General features: G+C 42.9%; 1 protein-coding gene across 2 annotated transcripts in view; it reads left to right on the forward strand.

The window, feature by feature from the left end:
* The first annotated feature begins 2,770 nt into the window (after positions 1-2,770).
* SLC35F1 (solute carrier family 35 member F1) overlaps positions 2,771-15,927 on the forward strand; it is a 398,879-nt gene continuing 385,722 nt past the window's right edge. Inside the window, exon 1 of one of the 2 annotated variants that reach the window (XM_015137311.3) lies at positions 2,771-3,432. In XM_015137311.3, coding sequence (XP_014992797.1) covers positions 3,257-3,432 — 176 coding nt within the window. In that variant the 5' untranslated portion in view covers positions 2,771-3,256. The remainder of the gene's footprint in view (positions 3,433-15,927) is intronic. The other variant, NM_001266534.1, reaches the window with a different exon arrangement.

Below are 15,927 nucleotides of genomic sequence, written 5' to 3' on the forward strand. Positions count from 1 at the left end.
CAGCACAAGCAATTCCAGATAGTTGTTCAGCAATTGGGGGAGGATCATCAGTTACCTCTGGTGCATGACTGTGAAGCTTTTTTTTCATAACATGCACAGGTGCAGTCTATGCTAAACAGATTAGTCAGTGCCTGGTGACTCTGACACAGGCCAAATTCCACTCTTCCCCACATCAGTGGAAATGCCTTCAAAATGAGAAACACTAAAGAAGGTATAGCTGATAGCCAACTTCTGCCTCCTTAAGGAATTCAACAGACTAGTCTGTGTCTGAAGAGAAATTCGGGTGATATAATGGTAAGAGAGGCAGAATTTTTTGTGGCATGGAAATTCTGCAATAGCATCATACCACTAACCACAACTGACAAAGAGGAGGTAAACTGAGAAGTAGGTTTGTCCCTGGAACCCACACGCCACCACTGAAAACTACATACAGCTCCTTAGCCTACTGCCTTCATCTCCTTTCCTTCTGGTCAGAGCTCGTGGAGGACTGATTTTGTGGCCAGGGATGGACAAACGTCTTGCAGCAGGAAAAAGGGAAACAACCCTTTTCTACATCTTTTATGTCTAATTCCATGTCAGACACACCATTATGACACTTGGACCTCTGACTCCTGTTTACTTACTTCACAAATGTTATCTAGCTACTTAACTATTTTTTTCTTTTAGAGATGGTGTCTTGCTATGTTGCCCAGGCTGGCCTCCACCTCCTGGGCTCAAGCCATTCTCCTATCTTAGCATTAAGAGTAGCCGGCACACATCACCACACTTGGTGGTTAGCTACTTTCTAAGAAATGAGCATGGAGTACAGAATCAGAGGATAAGAAGGGATCTGATGCTGTATCCCCCCAGAAATGGAGTAACAAACGCATAAGGCTTGAGTCTGCATTGAGGTCTTACCAACAGGATTGAAATTTTACATCTCTTATCTTATTCTTCTCTCATCTTGGTTTTCTCCCTTCCTGACGCAGAGGAGATTTAGAGCATTTGGATTCAATAGTCCCTCTAGAGAAATGACCAGATGCAAATGCAGACATTGAAGTGCAGACACAGCACTGAGTCGTGACGTGCCAAAAACATTCAAAGGGAGGCAAGCCAAATGTGAAGGAAGAGGGCACTGAAGCAACCAGTTATTCAAGGCAGACACCTGAAATTACCATAAATGTTGTTTTAATAGAGAGACTTCTACCACGATTTGCTGCCAGGTTCAGCTGAAGTGCATTTTATTCATGTCCGCTACATTTGGTGGGTCCACTAAGGGCAAATTTATTGCCACTATTGGAATTTTAATGCCCATGAGGCTACAAGCCTTGGTCCTGTTTGTAATAATTTTTCAGAGTGTCCTGTGCAAAGCTGAGGTGGAAAAATCAGAGAATGAAAGGTTGTTGAGAAAGAATAGGATGACATTTTAATTATAAAAGGGACAATGTTCCCATTGGGGTTAATTTCTGTAGAAAGAAACCTCAGGGATATTTCAGGTAGCAAGTAGGTTTTACAGAATTGAAATATAGATTGAAGAGATTTTACAAATACTCGTTTTCTCATATTTTTGATGATTAATAAAAGACTCCGAATTTTGTTAAAGGAATGGGACCCTGTTAACTGAACAGAGAATCCCATCTTATTTATATCCGTCGATATTCCTTTTCTCGTCTGTCGAAAGGACATAGTCCATTCCTTTTTTGAGTGTTATTTTCTCCCCAGTACCCTCTCTCAGTGGCAAATCCTATCACTGGTATTTTTAATTTTCTGGTTTCAGAGCATCTGGATTCAGTAGTGGTATCAGCATGCCTTTGTGTGAACAAACTTACCTGTTAAACTTACTCAATTCCTCATACTGCACTGAAGCGAAAATTTTTAAAAAATGCATATCATTTTTCAAGGCAAGATCCCTATCTAAACGGTCTAAATAAAGGAAAATTCGAAAAGTATCTCTCTTTTAAGAGTCGGTTATTAATTGGGATCTGGATCAATTGGCATAAGAATGCCGGGGACAGAGAGTCAGTTTCCTTCGGTAGAAATATGGTCCAAGATTTCTGTGGCAGATACACAGGACTTTCCCTTTTGGAGTTGGGGGACTATTACAGGAGCTGTTAGGCTTCCCTGCTGCGTGGTTTACCTCATTTAAGTCTTACAACTCCCCTGGGAGAAAGACACGCGTAGTCTCGCTACACAGAGGCGAATGCCTCAGAATTTAATTGCTTGGAGTCTCTCTGCGGATAAGTTTCAGATGTGCCACTGAAACTCAAATCTGCCTACGTTCCTTTCACAGCACTACGTTGCCTCAAACGGAGACGTTTTGAGTTGGTCTGATATGCTTTTTTCCAGTTCCCAGAATTGATTCTTTGTGAGTAGTTTTTCCTCCCATTTCCTCCAGGCCAATTATGGCGAGTGTAGTAGGAGCAACATCTAAGATTTTCGGTTTGGGTTTCTAATCCAGAGTCGGCACCTGTCTCGGCGTCCTGCCGCTGTCCCAGGCTGTGGTGCTGGATTCCGCGGCGCTTGGGCAGAAAAGAGGAATCCCCGCCAACTCCACAGGGAGGATCTATTCCCAGCCCCCTTGTCCCCCTAAAAAGCACCCAAACCAGAACAATCACCACAACCTAGACCATGGGCCTCTGTGGACTGGGTAGTAGAGGGTCGGGGGCAACAAGGCACCTCGGCAGCGCCCTCTGGCGAGAGGAGAGCGAGTAAGTCCCCCGCCCGCGCCCCGCTCAGCCTCCGCAGCCGCCGCCGCCGCCGCCGCGGCGCCCCCGCCCGGCTCTCCGGGTTCACTCTCGGTCTCTCACTCCGTGAGACACAGACGGCAGCTTTCCGAGCGAGCGGGGTACAGGCTGAGGCGGCGCCAGCACAACTGCCGCCGTGCGCCCCGAGGAGACCTGGGCACGAGGAAACAAGGCGAAGCCGGGACTCCTTCCCCCGAGCCGACCGGCAGCTTCGCGCCCCCGCGCGACACCCTTCGCAGCCACTTCGCGGGGCGGGCCAGGACTTGGGGACGCGGCTAGGAAAGAGCCGGGGCGGGCGGCGGCGGCGGCACCGGCGCGAGGGTTCGCGCACTGCGACTGCAGAGGAGTGAGTGGCGGGCTGGGCGGCGGCGGCCGTAGCCTCGGGTGCCTCCCCGCCTCACCGCTTAGCAGGCAGCACCGCCTCCCGGGCCGCGGCCGCCCGGCCGGGTCCTCTGCGCGTTCCCGGGCCCGGAGCCGGCGCACGATGCGCCCGGCTGCGTTCTGATCGCCGCCGCGCCTCAGCCTCCACCGCGATGATCCCCCCTGAGCAGCCGCAGCAGCAGCTGCAGCCGCCGCCGCCAGCCCCGCCGAACCATGTGGTGACCACCATCGAGAACCTGCCGGCCGAGGGCAGCGGCGGCGGCAGCGGGAGCCTATCCGCCTCCTCCCGGGCTGGCGTGCGCCAGAGGATCCGCAAAGTGCTGAACAGGTGAGCGGCGGCGCCGGGCGAGGGCGCGGGGGGCAGGGGCTGCGGGCGCCCGACTCCGGGTCCCCTCCATCCCTCAGGCGGCCCACGGGTCCTTTGGGACGGGGTTGCGGCCGGGGGAGACTGAGGAGATCGGGCGACGACGCGCTCCGCGGTCGTGGAGAGGCCGCGGCAGCTTTGTCCCGGCGCAGGGAGCCCTGGAGTGGTGGAGCTGCCGCTGGTCCGAGGAGGGAGTTCGGTGAGAGGCGGGGTATTTCGTACCTAGTCGCCCTGTATGTGTATCCGCACTCACACCCTCCACACGCGTGCCGCCTCACTTCCCTTTCCCTCTCGCACCCCGGCTTTGCGCTCGGTGGTCGAGGGGACGCGGGGACCCAGCCAGGGCGGAGGAGGGAGGCGCGGGGCTGCGGAGACGGCGTGGAAGTCCCGGGCCTCGTGCTGTCCTCCGCCCCACCCCGCCCAGCGGATTCGACCCCTTGCGGGGCGGGGATGGGGTCGCCGTGACAGCCTAGCAGGCGGAGGGAACCCACTTCTCCAGCCTGACGCTCTAGTCGCCCCTCGGACTCTTTCTGGCTGGGAGCAGCGAAGAGAGGGCTAGAGGCCTGGAACAGACCCAGGCAAAGTGCAAAACATTGCAGGCAGTGTGTGAGCCGGCGGCGCCCAGTTATTCCGAGGCACCCAAGCCGAAGGGGGCGGGTGCCGATCTCCGGCGCCTCCAGTGCTGGAATCTGCGTAGTGGATTCAGGACCAGGACGTTTTAGGATGAGGACCTGGGTTGACGTGAAAATGGGGGTACCTCGGGCACCTCTGACTCAACTGTAATGTGAAAGGGACTTTTTCTACTTAAATAACTTGAAACGGTTGACCAGCTGACACATTAAAAAAATTCTATAGGGAATGTGTTTTGTGTTTTTTTTTTTTATTTGGGTGCGTGGGTGCCTTTCGATGCATCTGTAGAGGTAACTCTTCCAGTCACTCTGTTCATACAGGTTTCTGTGCGGCACTGTGTTGGGTAGCAGAGATTCCCAACGAATTCACACCGAACTGTCTGGGTCTTAAAGCTCTGGTGGGAGTACAAACTATGTACAGAAATAGAATCTTGAGAAATATCCTTATTTGGGGAGTATAGTTTAATTTAGTCATATCAAATCCCGAACCATTCAAGAATCCCTGGTGAAGAATTAATGCGTGTGTTAGTTTATTTGTGGGTACTTCTGTAGATTTCCATTTATTATCAAACAAGAAGAAATTCACTCTGACGGGAGACACGAGTTGGTAATAGAACTAAGTCTTTGATTTGTAGCTGAGAATACCACCTTCCAAAAGATAAAGTAGAATAAATCAAGAAGACGCTGGCTCAGTACATATTATGTGGGTTTTGTGTTTTTTTAACGAATACCTGTGGGTTTTTTTTTTTTTTGAATTGCAAATACCTTGTCATTGGCTGTTTAAATTTTTAAGCACAATATATTTTTAATTATTATTTTTTCTCATCAAACCAGAAAATATTGATGTAATATTTTGTTCAGTTTTCTCTTTGCTAAATTATAAGTTACTGTTGATTCCATGTAGGTTATTTCTTGATATGTAATGAATCATAGAGCCCAGAAAAACAAGATCACTGAGGTAGGAGTGAGGGGTATGTTGTCATCATACCTTGGCCAGTAGCTAGACAAGTGGTTTGCAGCAGAGCCATTTATCTACTTGGTTTTGGTTTCTTCATTGTAAATTGTGTTTAATAATACGGTACTTGTCTTACTTCCCTATCATGATTTTGAGAATTAAATAATGCTGAAGAAAAGACTTGGAAAAGTATAAAGATCTACATGAATTAATGTATTCAACTCATTTTTGTTTTCCAAGGTAAGTCTGTGGAATAAACATAGGCAAATGAAGTTGAAGTCATGCTACGTTATGGGTAGAACCTTGTGTTTCATTAAACCTTCAGCGATCTGTGACATGAGTTGTACTAGTCCCAGTGTATACAGGAGGAACTTACACTTATGTTGGGTTGATGGCATTTCGTCTCAGGTATACAACCATGAATGGAACCCTAGGGTTGTAGCCTTTAGACTTAAGCTAAAACAATTATTTACTTATTTATTTGTCTTTCAAAGTTATTCAGAATTTTCAATATAATATTTTGTATTGAGTAACTGGCTTTTCCTTATCCTTAAAGGATAAGAACAAACTATTTGTTTCAAGAAAGAACATTTTTAGTAAGGAGACTGAAAAATCTGAGCAAGTTTTACAATCTCAATGGCGTAATTTATTTAGCATGCTGATGAGCTTCACTTTTGTGCCATAATTATGTCAATGAGAGCCTTAATAGTGGCTATAGAGTGATTAGACTCTAGGTCGTAAGAGTATGAGGGAGAGTGAATTTTTGAGATTCTGCAGAGTGCTTGGATGTGGCTCCCATCTGGTTTGAACCCTCATGATGTGTTGGACTAGTCAGTAATGGATATCAGGCAGGCCCACTGGGGCCTAATCATAAGCATCTTTGTCAATTTTCTAAGAACTCACGATCTGCTTACTTTCTCCTTTTTTTGCTTTCTTCTTTTCCTCTTCCTCCTTCCTGAATACTTCACCCACATTGCCCTGTCCACTCATTGTCTTCATTTGTCTTCTTTCCTCTACCCTTGGCATGCAGCAACTGAGCTCTTAGCAGAAAGTTGTTCCAAATCGGGAAGCTAGGAGCCAATATAAAAAATATCCCTCCAACTTTTGACATGCGAATATATAGTTAGCAACATGCTATTGCTGTGGGCTGGTAGGGCTAGTCTCTTCAGTGACTGAAATGGGGGCTGTACCACTGTCAGCTCTTAGCGTCCCACTGGGCCAGAGGGGTAACGCTGAGACACAGAATGGTGCAATGGGATGAGAAATATTAGACTGTGAGCAAGGCAAGCCTGGCGAATTGCCTGCCATTGGTCACAGTCTACAGGGACAGCTATCTGACAACCCAGAGGAAGAATTGCAAACACATATGTTGCCTATATCCTGTCTACCCAGGGAGAGTTAAAGAGAGAATTGCTCATCAATAATTAATTAAAGGTACTTCTTGCTCTCAAGAAGCTTAGAATGAAATATAGTGTTACCTTACTAAAATCTGCCTTACATTATTCTGCATCATTTTATTTCCTTAGTATACTCCATAGCCTCTCCCCTTACTCGAAAGGCTTGTCAAGCTGGATTGCTGCATTTTGTACACAACAACTGGGGCATCTTATTGGTTGACTACTCCCTTTCTGTGAAACAGTTAGATTAGAATGTAATTATATTCAAGACTTGGTGAAAGAGGAGGCACTAGATAATTTTTTAAAATAATTAATGGGATGTCACATTTTTTCCCCTGGTATACTCAAAATTGTTTTGGCAAAGGGATGCAAGAAATATAAGACAATTTAAATGCTGGAATAATTACTACTCCTTTAATATTCAAAGTTGTGAAACAATCAATGTATTGATTCAAACAAGGAAAAAATACAGCAAAGTCTTCTTCACATTTCCCTCCTCCCTCCCCCCCCTCCCTCCCTCCCTCCCTCCCTCCCTCCCTCCCTCCCTCCCTCCTTCCTTCCTTCCTTCCTTCCTTCCTTCCTTCCTTCCTTCCTTCCTTCCTTCCTTCCTTCCTTCCTTCCTTCATTCCCTCCTTCCCTCCTTCTGGCAGGATCTTAGTCTGTTGTCCAGGCTGGACTGCAATGCCATGATCACAACTTATTGCAGCCTTGACTTCCTGGGCTCAAGCGATTCTCCCACCTCAGCCTCCCAAGTAGCTGGGAATACAGGTGCACACCACCATACCTGGCTTTTTTTTTTTTTTTTTTTTTAAATTTTTAAATTTTTAGTAGAAACGAGGCCTCGTTCTGTTTCCCAGGCTGGCCTCAAACGCCAGGCCTCAAGTCACACTCCCACCTTGGCCTTCCAAAGCGCTGGAATTGCAGGCATGAGCCACTGTGCCTGGCCTTCCCTTATTTCTTAGCATAATATAGTATACATTACCCTGCCACAGGCAAGCAGAAAACGAGAAAAAGAAAATACTTCAAGGGCAACAGTTGATGACCCTCTCAAAGAAACTGCTGATCAGGTAGATTTCTTCGACACATATAGGAGTAGCTACTGACCTACATATTAAAGTGCCTGAAGATTTTCTACTCTAAATGATTTCTTAATGAAATGTTTTTGAGAAATGAGTGATAGCTTGTTTTGTGTTTTGCATATGTGTGCTTTTATTTATCTTTTCCCACGTATTATTTTCAGTTGTTAACAGAAATATCTGTGAATTTCTAGTTTTGATACACTTTCTTCCCATTAAGACATACAGTGGGTTGTCTCAAATTATAAAGAGGTTTCTGCCTCTTTGAGTCTTATGGTGGGAATGTTTAATCATTAGAATGGAGTCACTACTGATTCTGACTCATCCATTCATTTGATTTAGAATGAACTGATTTCCAACTTATATTTAGATTTATTTTCTTCAGATTTATTTTCAAATTTCTGAAACCTTTTTGAGATATAAACCAAAGAGCATTAAGGATATACACAGAAGAGTTTGAAGCAAGCCTACATAAAATCAATGTCCAAGTAGGAAACTTACTGTGTAAAATGGGACAATATGTGGACATAGCCTTTCTGAGTCATTAAGTAAGGTGGACAGAACATCATGAACCAATGGATATGACTGACTCTAGGTATTCCATACAGTTAGTGGAAACATATAATTTAGATGATCCTTTCTTATCAAGTGAGAAGGCTTTTGTTAGGAAATTAATGGTGAAACTCTTCCTCAAGCTGCTGCTTCTAACACATGTCAAAATGAGAAGGGGAAGATCAGCTAGTAATGAGGTTGATTCATACAAAATATTCCAAGTGGAACTGGGTGGTGTGATTAAAAACAGGCTTTTTTCGCCTGTTTCGGGCGCAGTGGCTCAAGCCCGTAATCCCAGCACTTTGGGAGGCCGAGACGGGCGGATCATAAGGTCACGAGATTGAGACCATCCTGGCTAACATGGTGAAACCCCGTCTCTACTAAAAAATACAAAAAAACTAGCTGGGCGAGGTGGCGGGCGCCTGTAGTCCCAGCTACTCGGGAGGCTGAGGCAGGAGAATGGCATAAACCCGGAAGGCGGAGCTTGCAGTGAGCTTAGATCCGGCCACTGCACTCCAGCCTGGGTGACAGAGCGAGACTCCATCTCAAAAAATAAAAAACAACAAAAAAAAAAAACAGGCTTTTCTAAGATTAATAGTAAATAAAGGATGTCTGAAGGATGCATTTATTTTTAACTAAAAGGACAAAATTATAAAAATAAAAGATTATCCCAGTATACTTGTATTTATGCCCAGTGCTTGGAGAAACTAATGTTCACATTAAAGGAATATTTGTATTACCTCAGATAAAGATGATGCATTTTCAGGTAAGTAACGTGTATTAAAATATTCTTGTCTTTGTGTGCTTTTTCTTTGAACTTTTACTTTCTCAAAATCTGTCAGTGTCTTAGGGGCATCCTAATCAATGTCTGTTTTCACTGTACACATCTATAGATGTAGAAGGTATAGGCAACTGAGCTGCTGCTCATATAGCTCATATAGCTCTAAAGTTATGTAATGCAAGAGATGTTTTATTATTTAGTTGCCATTTCTCATAAAAATAATATGCAGCATGTGAAAGTACCATCACCAGATTTTAGTTTAGCTTGCTTGTTCGTTTGCGTTCAGGCCAATGAGTATTCACTGTACATTGTTCAAACACATTAATTCTTGATTATGCTTCTCAAGAAGTATGCTTAGGAAGTCAGACTTCAGTAGATGTATGGAAAAAACCCTATGAATATTGGGCATATTTCTTAATGGTAACATGAACATATACAGGTCTATATTCATTTAGTCTTAAGCAGTAACTGTGTGCTGAACCCTCTTATGGAAGACACACATGTGATGAAACGTTATTCTTGGGCCAAAACCTCAAAATCTAACTGGGAAACTTGACATGTGTATCACTATTTAGAATGAACGTTGTAATTCATAATCTGAATTGTTTTTTTTTAAAAATTAATTAATTAATTAATTAATTTATTTATTATTACTATACTTTAAGTTGTAGGGTACATGTCCATAACGTGCAGGTTTGTTACATATGTATACCTGTGCCATGTTGGTGTGCTGCACCCATCAACTCGTCATTTACATCAGGTATAACTCCCAATGCACTCCCTCCCCCCTCCCCCCTCCCCATGATAGGCCCCGGTGTGTGATGTTCCCCTTCCTGAGTCCAAGTGATCTCATTGTTCAGTTCCCACCTATGAGTGAGAACATGCGGTGTTTGGTTTTCTGTTCTTGTGATAGTTTGCTAAGAATGATGGTTTCCAGCTGCATCCATGTCCCTACAAAGGACACAAACTCATCCTTTTTGATGGCTGCATAGTATTCCATGGTGTATATGTGCCACATTTTCTTAATCCAATCTGTCACTGATGGACATTTGGGTTGATTCCAAGTCTTTGCTATTGTGAATAGTGCTGCAGTAAACATACGTGTGCATGTGTCTTTATAGCAGCATAATTTATAATCCTTTGGGTATATACCCAGTAATGGGATGGCTGGGTCATATGCTACATCTAGTTCTAGATCCTTGAGGAATCTCCATACTGTTTTCCATAATGGTTGAACTAGTTTACAATCCCACCAACAGTGTAAAAGCGTTCCTATTTCTCCACATCCTCTCCAGCACCTGTTGTTTCCTGACTTTTTAATGATCACCATTCTAACTGGTGTGAGATGGTATCTCATTGTGGTTTTGATTTGCATTTTTCTGATGGCCAGTGATGATGAGCATTTTTTCATGTGTCTGTTGGCTGTATGAATGTCTTCTTTTGAGAAATGTCTGTTCATATCCTTTGCCCACTTTTTGATGGGGTTGTTTGTTTTTTTCTTGTAAATTTGTTTGAGTTCTTTGTAGGTTCTGGATATTAGCCCTTTGTCAGATGAGTAGATTGCAAAAATTTTCTCCCATTCTGTAGGTTGCCTGTTCACTCTGATGGTAGTTTCTTTTGCTGTGCAGAAGCTCTTTAGTTTAATGGGATCCCATTTGTCAATTTTGGCTTTTGCTGCCGTTGCTTTTGGTGTTTTAGACATGAAGTCTTTGCCCATGCCTATGTCCTGAATGGTACTACCTAGGTTTTCCTCTAGGATTTTTATGGTATTAGGTCTAACATTTCAGTCTCTAATCCATCTTGAATTAATTTTCGTATAAGGAGTAAGGAAAGGATCCAGTTTCAGCTTTCTACTTATGGCTAGCCAATTTTCCCAGCACCATTTATTAAATAGGGAATCCTTTCCCCATTTCTTGTTTCTCTCAGGTTTGTCAAAGATCAGATGGCTGTAGATGTGTGGTATTATTTCTAAGGACTCTGTTCTGTTCCATTGGTCTATATCTCTGTTTTGGTACCAGTACCATGCTGTTTTGGTTACTGTAGCCTTGTAGTATAGTTTGAAGTCAGGTAGCGTGATGCCTCCAGCTTTGTTCTTTTGACTTAGGATTGTCTTGGAGATGCGGGCTCTTTTTTGGTTCCATATGAACTTTAAAGCAGTTTTTTCCAATTCTGTGAAGAAACTCATTGGTAGCTTGATGGGGATGGCATTGAATCTATAAATTACCTTGGGCAGTATGGCCATTTTCACGATATTGATTCTTCCTATCCATGAGCATGGTATGTTCTTCCATTTGTTTGTGTCCTCTTTTATTTCACTGAGCAGTGGTTTGTAGTTCTCCTTGAAGAGGTCCTTTACATCCCTTGTAAGTTGGATTCCTAGGTATTTGATTCTCTTTGAAGCAATTGTGAATGGAAGTTCATTCCTGATTTGGCTCTCTGTTTGTCTGTTACTGGTGTATAAGAATGCTTGTGATTTTTGCACATTAATTTTGTATCCTGAGACTTTGCTGAAGTTGCTTATCAGCTTAAGGAGATTTTGGGCTGAGACAATGGGGTTTTCTAAATATACAATCATGTCATCTGCAAAGAGGGACAATTTGACTTCTTCTTTTCCTAACTGAATACCCTTGATTTCTTTCTCTTGCCTGATTGCCCTAGCCAGAACTTCCAACACTATGTTGAATAGGAGTGGTGAGAGAGGGCATCCCTGTCTTGTGCCAGTTTTCAAAGGGAATTTTTCCAGTTTTTGCCCATTCAGTATGATATTGGCTGTGGGTTTGTCATAAATAGCTCTTATGATTTTGAGGTACGTTCCATCAATACCGAATTTATTGAGCGTTTTTAGCATGAAGGGCTGTTGAATTTTGTCAAAAGCCTTTTCTGCATCGTGAATTGTTACACATAATGCCTAAATAAATGCTTCCAAATGTTGAGATGTTGGAATCATGTAAATGAGCTGTTCAATATGCAATCTGTATTAACTTTGTTCTGACACTTTGGAATTATACAGGGACTCCTTGAATGTACAGTAGTTAAGAAGAAATTTCACAAGAAATGTCAAAGAAAACAATAACAATAGATATTCTTTAGGAAGTATTTTCTTGAAAAAATGTTAGTGGCAACTCAGTTAGTGGCAACATGAGTATATTTTTTTGAATTATATTATAATTTAAGTTTTAAAAATATTTTTTCAGCCAGGGGTGGTGGCTCACAACTGTAATCTCAGCATTTGGGAGGCCAAGGTGGGAGAGTCACCTGAGGTCAGGAGTTTGAGACCAACCTGGCCAACATGGCGAAACCCCATCTCTACTAAAAATACAAAAATTATCTGGGCATGGTGGCATGCACCTCTAGTCCCAGCTACTTGGGGGGCTGAGGCACGAGAACCACTTGAACCCAGGAGGCAGATGTTGCAGTGAGCCGAGATCATGCTACTGCATTCCAGCCTGGGCAACAGAGTGAAACTTCATCTCAAAAAAATCCCCCAAAAAACCAAACAAAAAAATTCTATCTGTCTATCTATCTGTCTCTCTCTCTCTCTCTCTCTCTCTCTCTCTCTCTCTCTCTCTCTCTCTATCTGCATGTATATATACACACACATATATACGTGTATATATTCTGACTCATCCATTCATTTGATTTAGAATGAACTGATTTCCAACTTATATTTAGATTTATTTTCTTCAGATTTATTTTCAAATTTCTGAAACCCTTTTGAAATATAAACCAAAGAGCATTAAGGATATACACAGAAGAGTTTGAAGCAAGCCTACATAAAATCAATGTCCAAGTTTCCTACTTGGACATTGAGAGAGAGTTTCTATTGAATTTAAATTCTAAACTTTGTCGCAAGAATATTTACTATGTGCCTCTCTGCGGATTAAAAAACAAGCCCTTAAATATAGTTTTGCAAGTTCTGAGATTATAAGCCACCAATTCCTAATACGTTCCATTTTAAAAAAATAATTAGAGAAACCTACTATAACTGAACAAACATTGAATAGATTTTTAAAACCAAATCATACTAATTATATACAGATTTAGAGTGACAGGGCTGCAATTTGTGATCATACCTGACTCTGAAAAAGCACAAAGTACTCTGATCTGTCCTGTAAGATAGATCTCCTTCTCTCATTCATTGATTCATTCATCCAGGGAGAATTTTATTCAATGAGTGTTTATTGAGTGACTATTATATGTTGGGCACTGCTGGATCACAATGGCTGGTATGGCCTCTGGGTGCCATTGGTGGAGTTTCTGTTATTACCCTTTCAATATAACCCATCAAAGGGGCAATTTAAATAAAATAGAAGTAAAGATAAGATATACCTCTCAAAATGATGTAGTTTCAAAAATGAGGTTTTCAAGTTGATCTGACAAAAAATCCCCATAAATTAGTTGTTTCACTTTTAGGAAAACTGCCCAGGTAGAAGACTGAAACATGATAAAATTACTCAATGTCTACATAGATTCAAGAAGCAGACCTTTTTTGATGAATACCATTGAGTTTGTTTCACTTAGGGCTTAAATATTTTTTAAAAAGAAACAGCTATTAATGTTCATCCAGCCTCAGAATGCTAGAAGGAAAAGGAGAACAGATTTGAATCCCATTCTTCTGTTCAGGGTGAACCTATGAAGGTCCTTGCCATATAACTCAAGAAAATAGAATTTTCTGAAAATATTAATGTGCTGGCAGTGCATAGGCAACTTTGTGGGGGCTTGGGGACATGTTTGTGCATTGCAGATGGAGAAATTTAAAATATGCAAGAGCATAACAAGGAGTTGGTGGAAGGACTGGACTTTTATATATAATTTGATACAACCTAATGAGAGTGTTTGAGATGTTTGAGTTAAAGTTAGCATTTAAACAATGACTCAAGTTCTCAAATTTTACCTTATAAGGCATATACTTTATATTATAAAACATATTGTATGTTATTCTTCTAATAACAAAGATTAGTCTTTTCTTCCCTTTCTAGATAAGGAAACAAATTTATGTGGTGATACAGCTAAGTGCTTTTATAAAACCACAGAGGAAGGAGAGACCATGCTAGGCTGGAGAAAGGTCAGGAGGGATCAGGGATGACATTTGTCCTTGGCAATGAAAGATGGGCAGGAAAGGAATATGTACAGGGAGGGGGAGGTGAGACAGGATGAGCCATTCATGGAAGTAAGAGATTGGGGGAGAATTAAGTGTCTAGTTTGACAATATTGTAGGATGCGTCAATATAAAGGGAAGAAAAGGGAATTAAGGCTAGATTGCAGGATGAGATCAGGTAATGGAAAGTCTTAGATGCTCTAATAAGCAGTTAGACTTACTAGGTTATTTTAGGTTATTGAGTAGAGAAATGACATGATCAGAGAGGTGCCCAAATACGATACTCTGTGGGAAAATCTATAGGACAAAGGAGAAGGAAAGGACCAGAGTTTGGGGATCAGTTAGGAGGCTACTGCAGTCATTTAGAGGGGAAGAAAGGTGAGTCTAAGTGGGGTGGAGGCAGCCAGGATGGAGAGGGAAGTGCTCTGATTTGAACAGAATCTGGACCAGATCAGGTAAAAGAAGATTTGATTATTTTTGAGAAGGCACTCAGCAGTGCTTATCAAATAGTGGGTATTTAATACTTGTTTGTTGAAAGGTTATTGAAAGCCACTACAGGACAGAGATCTGCTCTCCGGGGCCTAGGGTGCTGAGTGAGCTAGAGGCTGCTGGGAGGACAGCAGCCAGCTATTCAGACTGTGGGCTATGGACTCCTGCCGGACTACAGACTGTGTGGCCAGACTGTGATGAGAACAGAAATTGGAAGTAAGCGTTTAGAAATAGCTATAGCAGTTTAACAGAGCACTTTTATGTTTTTTTGTCCTAATATTAAAGAATTGGGTCTTGTATTTCGGTTTTTGTTTTTTTCATTTCATTTTTTTCTCATAATTGATTTTTATTGTATTTCATAAAAGTATTGTCTTCAATGAATTGTTAAAAAATGGATATTTTATGACAGAATGTTTGAGAAGCACTGGTGCCAGCCAGATATCCCAGTGGAAGTAAGAGTGAATTTGGATTCTGGGAGTGCATCTAATCATGGATTGGTGGGGGGTGTTCCTCATTGTGGGGGCATCAGGTTGGTACTAGTCAAGACGCTGAAAATCTATACCTATAAGGTGATGATGTGGAAGCAGTAGAGTAAGGCTGACAGTAGTTACATTAAGTATCAAGGCCCCAGCAAAATGGCCTGGTCTTCAGCTGGGGCACCTTGCCTTAAAGGGATGCCCTGGAATGTGAGGCAGGGAAACTATTTAGAAGTGAGGAGTACAGAGCAGCAGCCCAGGTCTGTAGAATGGGCAGTAAGTGGGGAGTATGACTTTTCAGAGATCACACAGTTAAGGAGGTCACATTCTGTGTTTGGGTGACAGGAAGGTGGGTCAGGGTTGCCTGGGGTCCCAACATGAGTGGCCAGACCACTGATACAGCTTCATCTCAAGCTCTGAGGAGCACAGACCAGGAGCCCCTCAGCCATTTAACAAAGAATTACCGAGTCAGGTGAGAGGCACAATCTAGCTGTTAGGGATACTTTGGGAAACAAAAGAGAAAAGACCTCCACTCTCATGGAGACTACATTCTACAAGAGAGGCAGGCAATGAAAACATGAAAAAAGTATCCAACAGTGGCAAATAATACGCAGAGAATCAAAGTGGGGTGATGTGACAGAGAGGGAAGAGGGAGTACTTTAATTTGGCTGGTCAGTCCTCTCTCTCTCTTCTGATGACACTGAAGCTAAGATTAGAATCGCCAAAAGGAAATGGCCATTGGAGGTTCTGGGGGAAGGTCATTCCAGGCAGAGATGCTACGATGAAACAAGCCTGCATAATGATGTGAAAGAAAGGGAGGCTGGAGAGCAGGAAACAGGAGAGCGTAAGTGAGGAGATCAGAGAGGGAGGCAGGTGTCAGTTCTAAATGGGCTGGGGAACAAGTGGAAGATTTTAAGCAGAGGAGTTGTCTGGCTAATGTTTTGAAAAGACCACTCTGGCTGCTGCTGGAGAACGGATTGCGGGAGAAGTACCTAGCTACTGGATG

This window comes from Macaca mulatta, chromosome 4 (assembly GCF_049350105.2).
Source record: "Macaca mulatta isolate MMU2019108-1 chromosome 4, T2T-MMU8v2.0, whole genome shotgun sequence".
Classification (NCBI taxonomy): Eukaryota; Metazoa; Chordata; class Mammalia; order Primates; family Cercopithecidae; genus Macaca; species Macaca mulatta.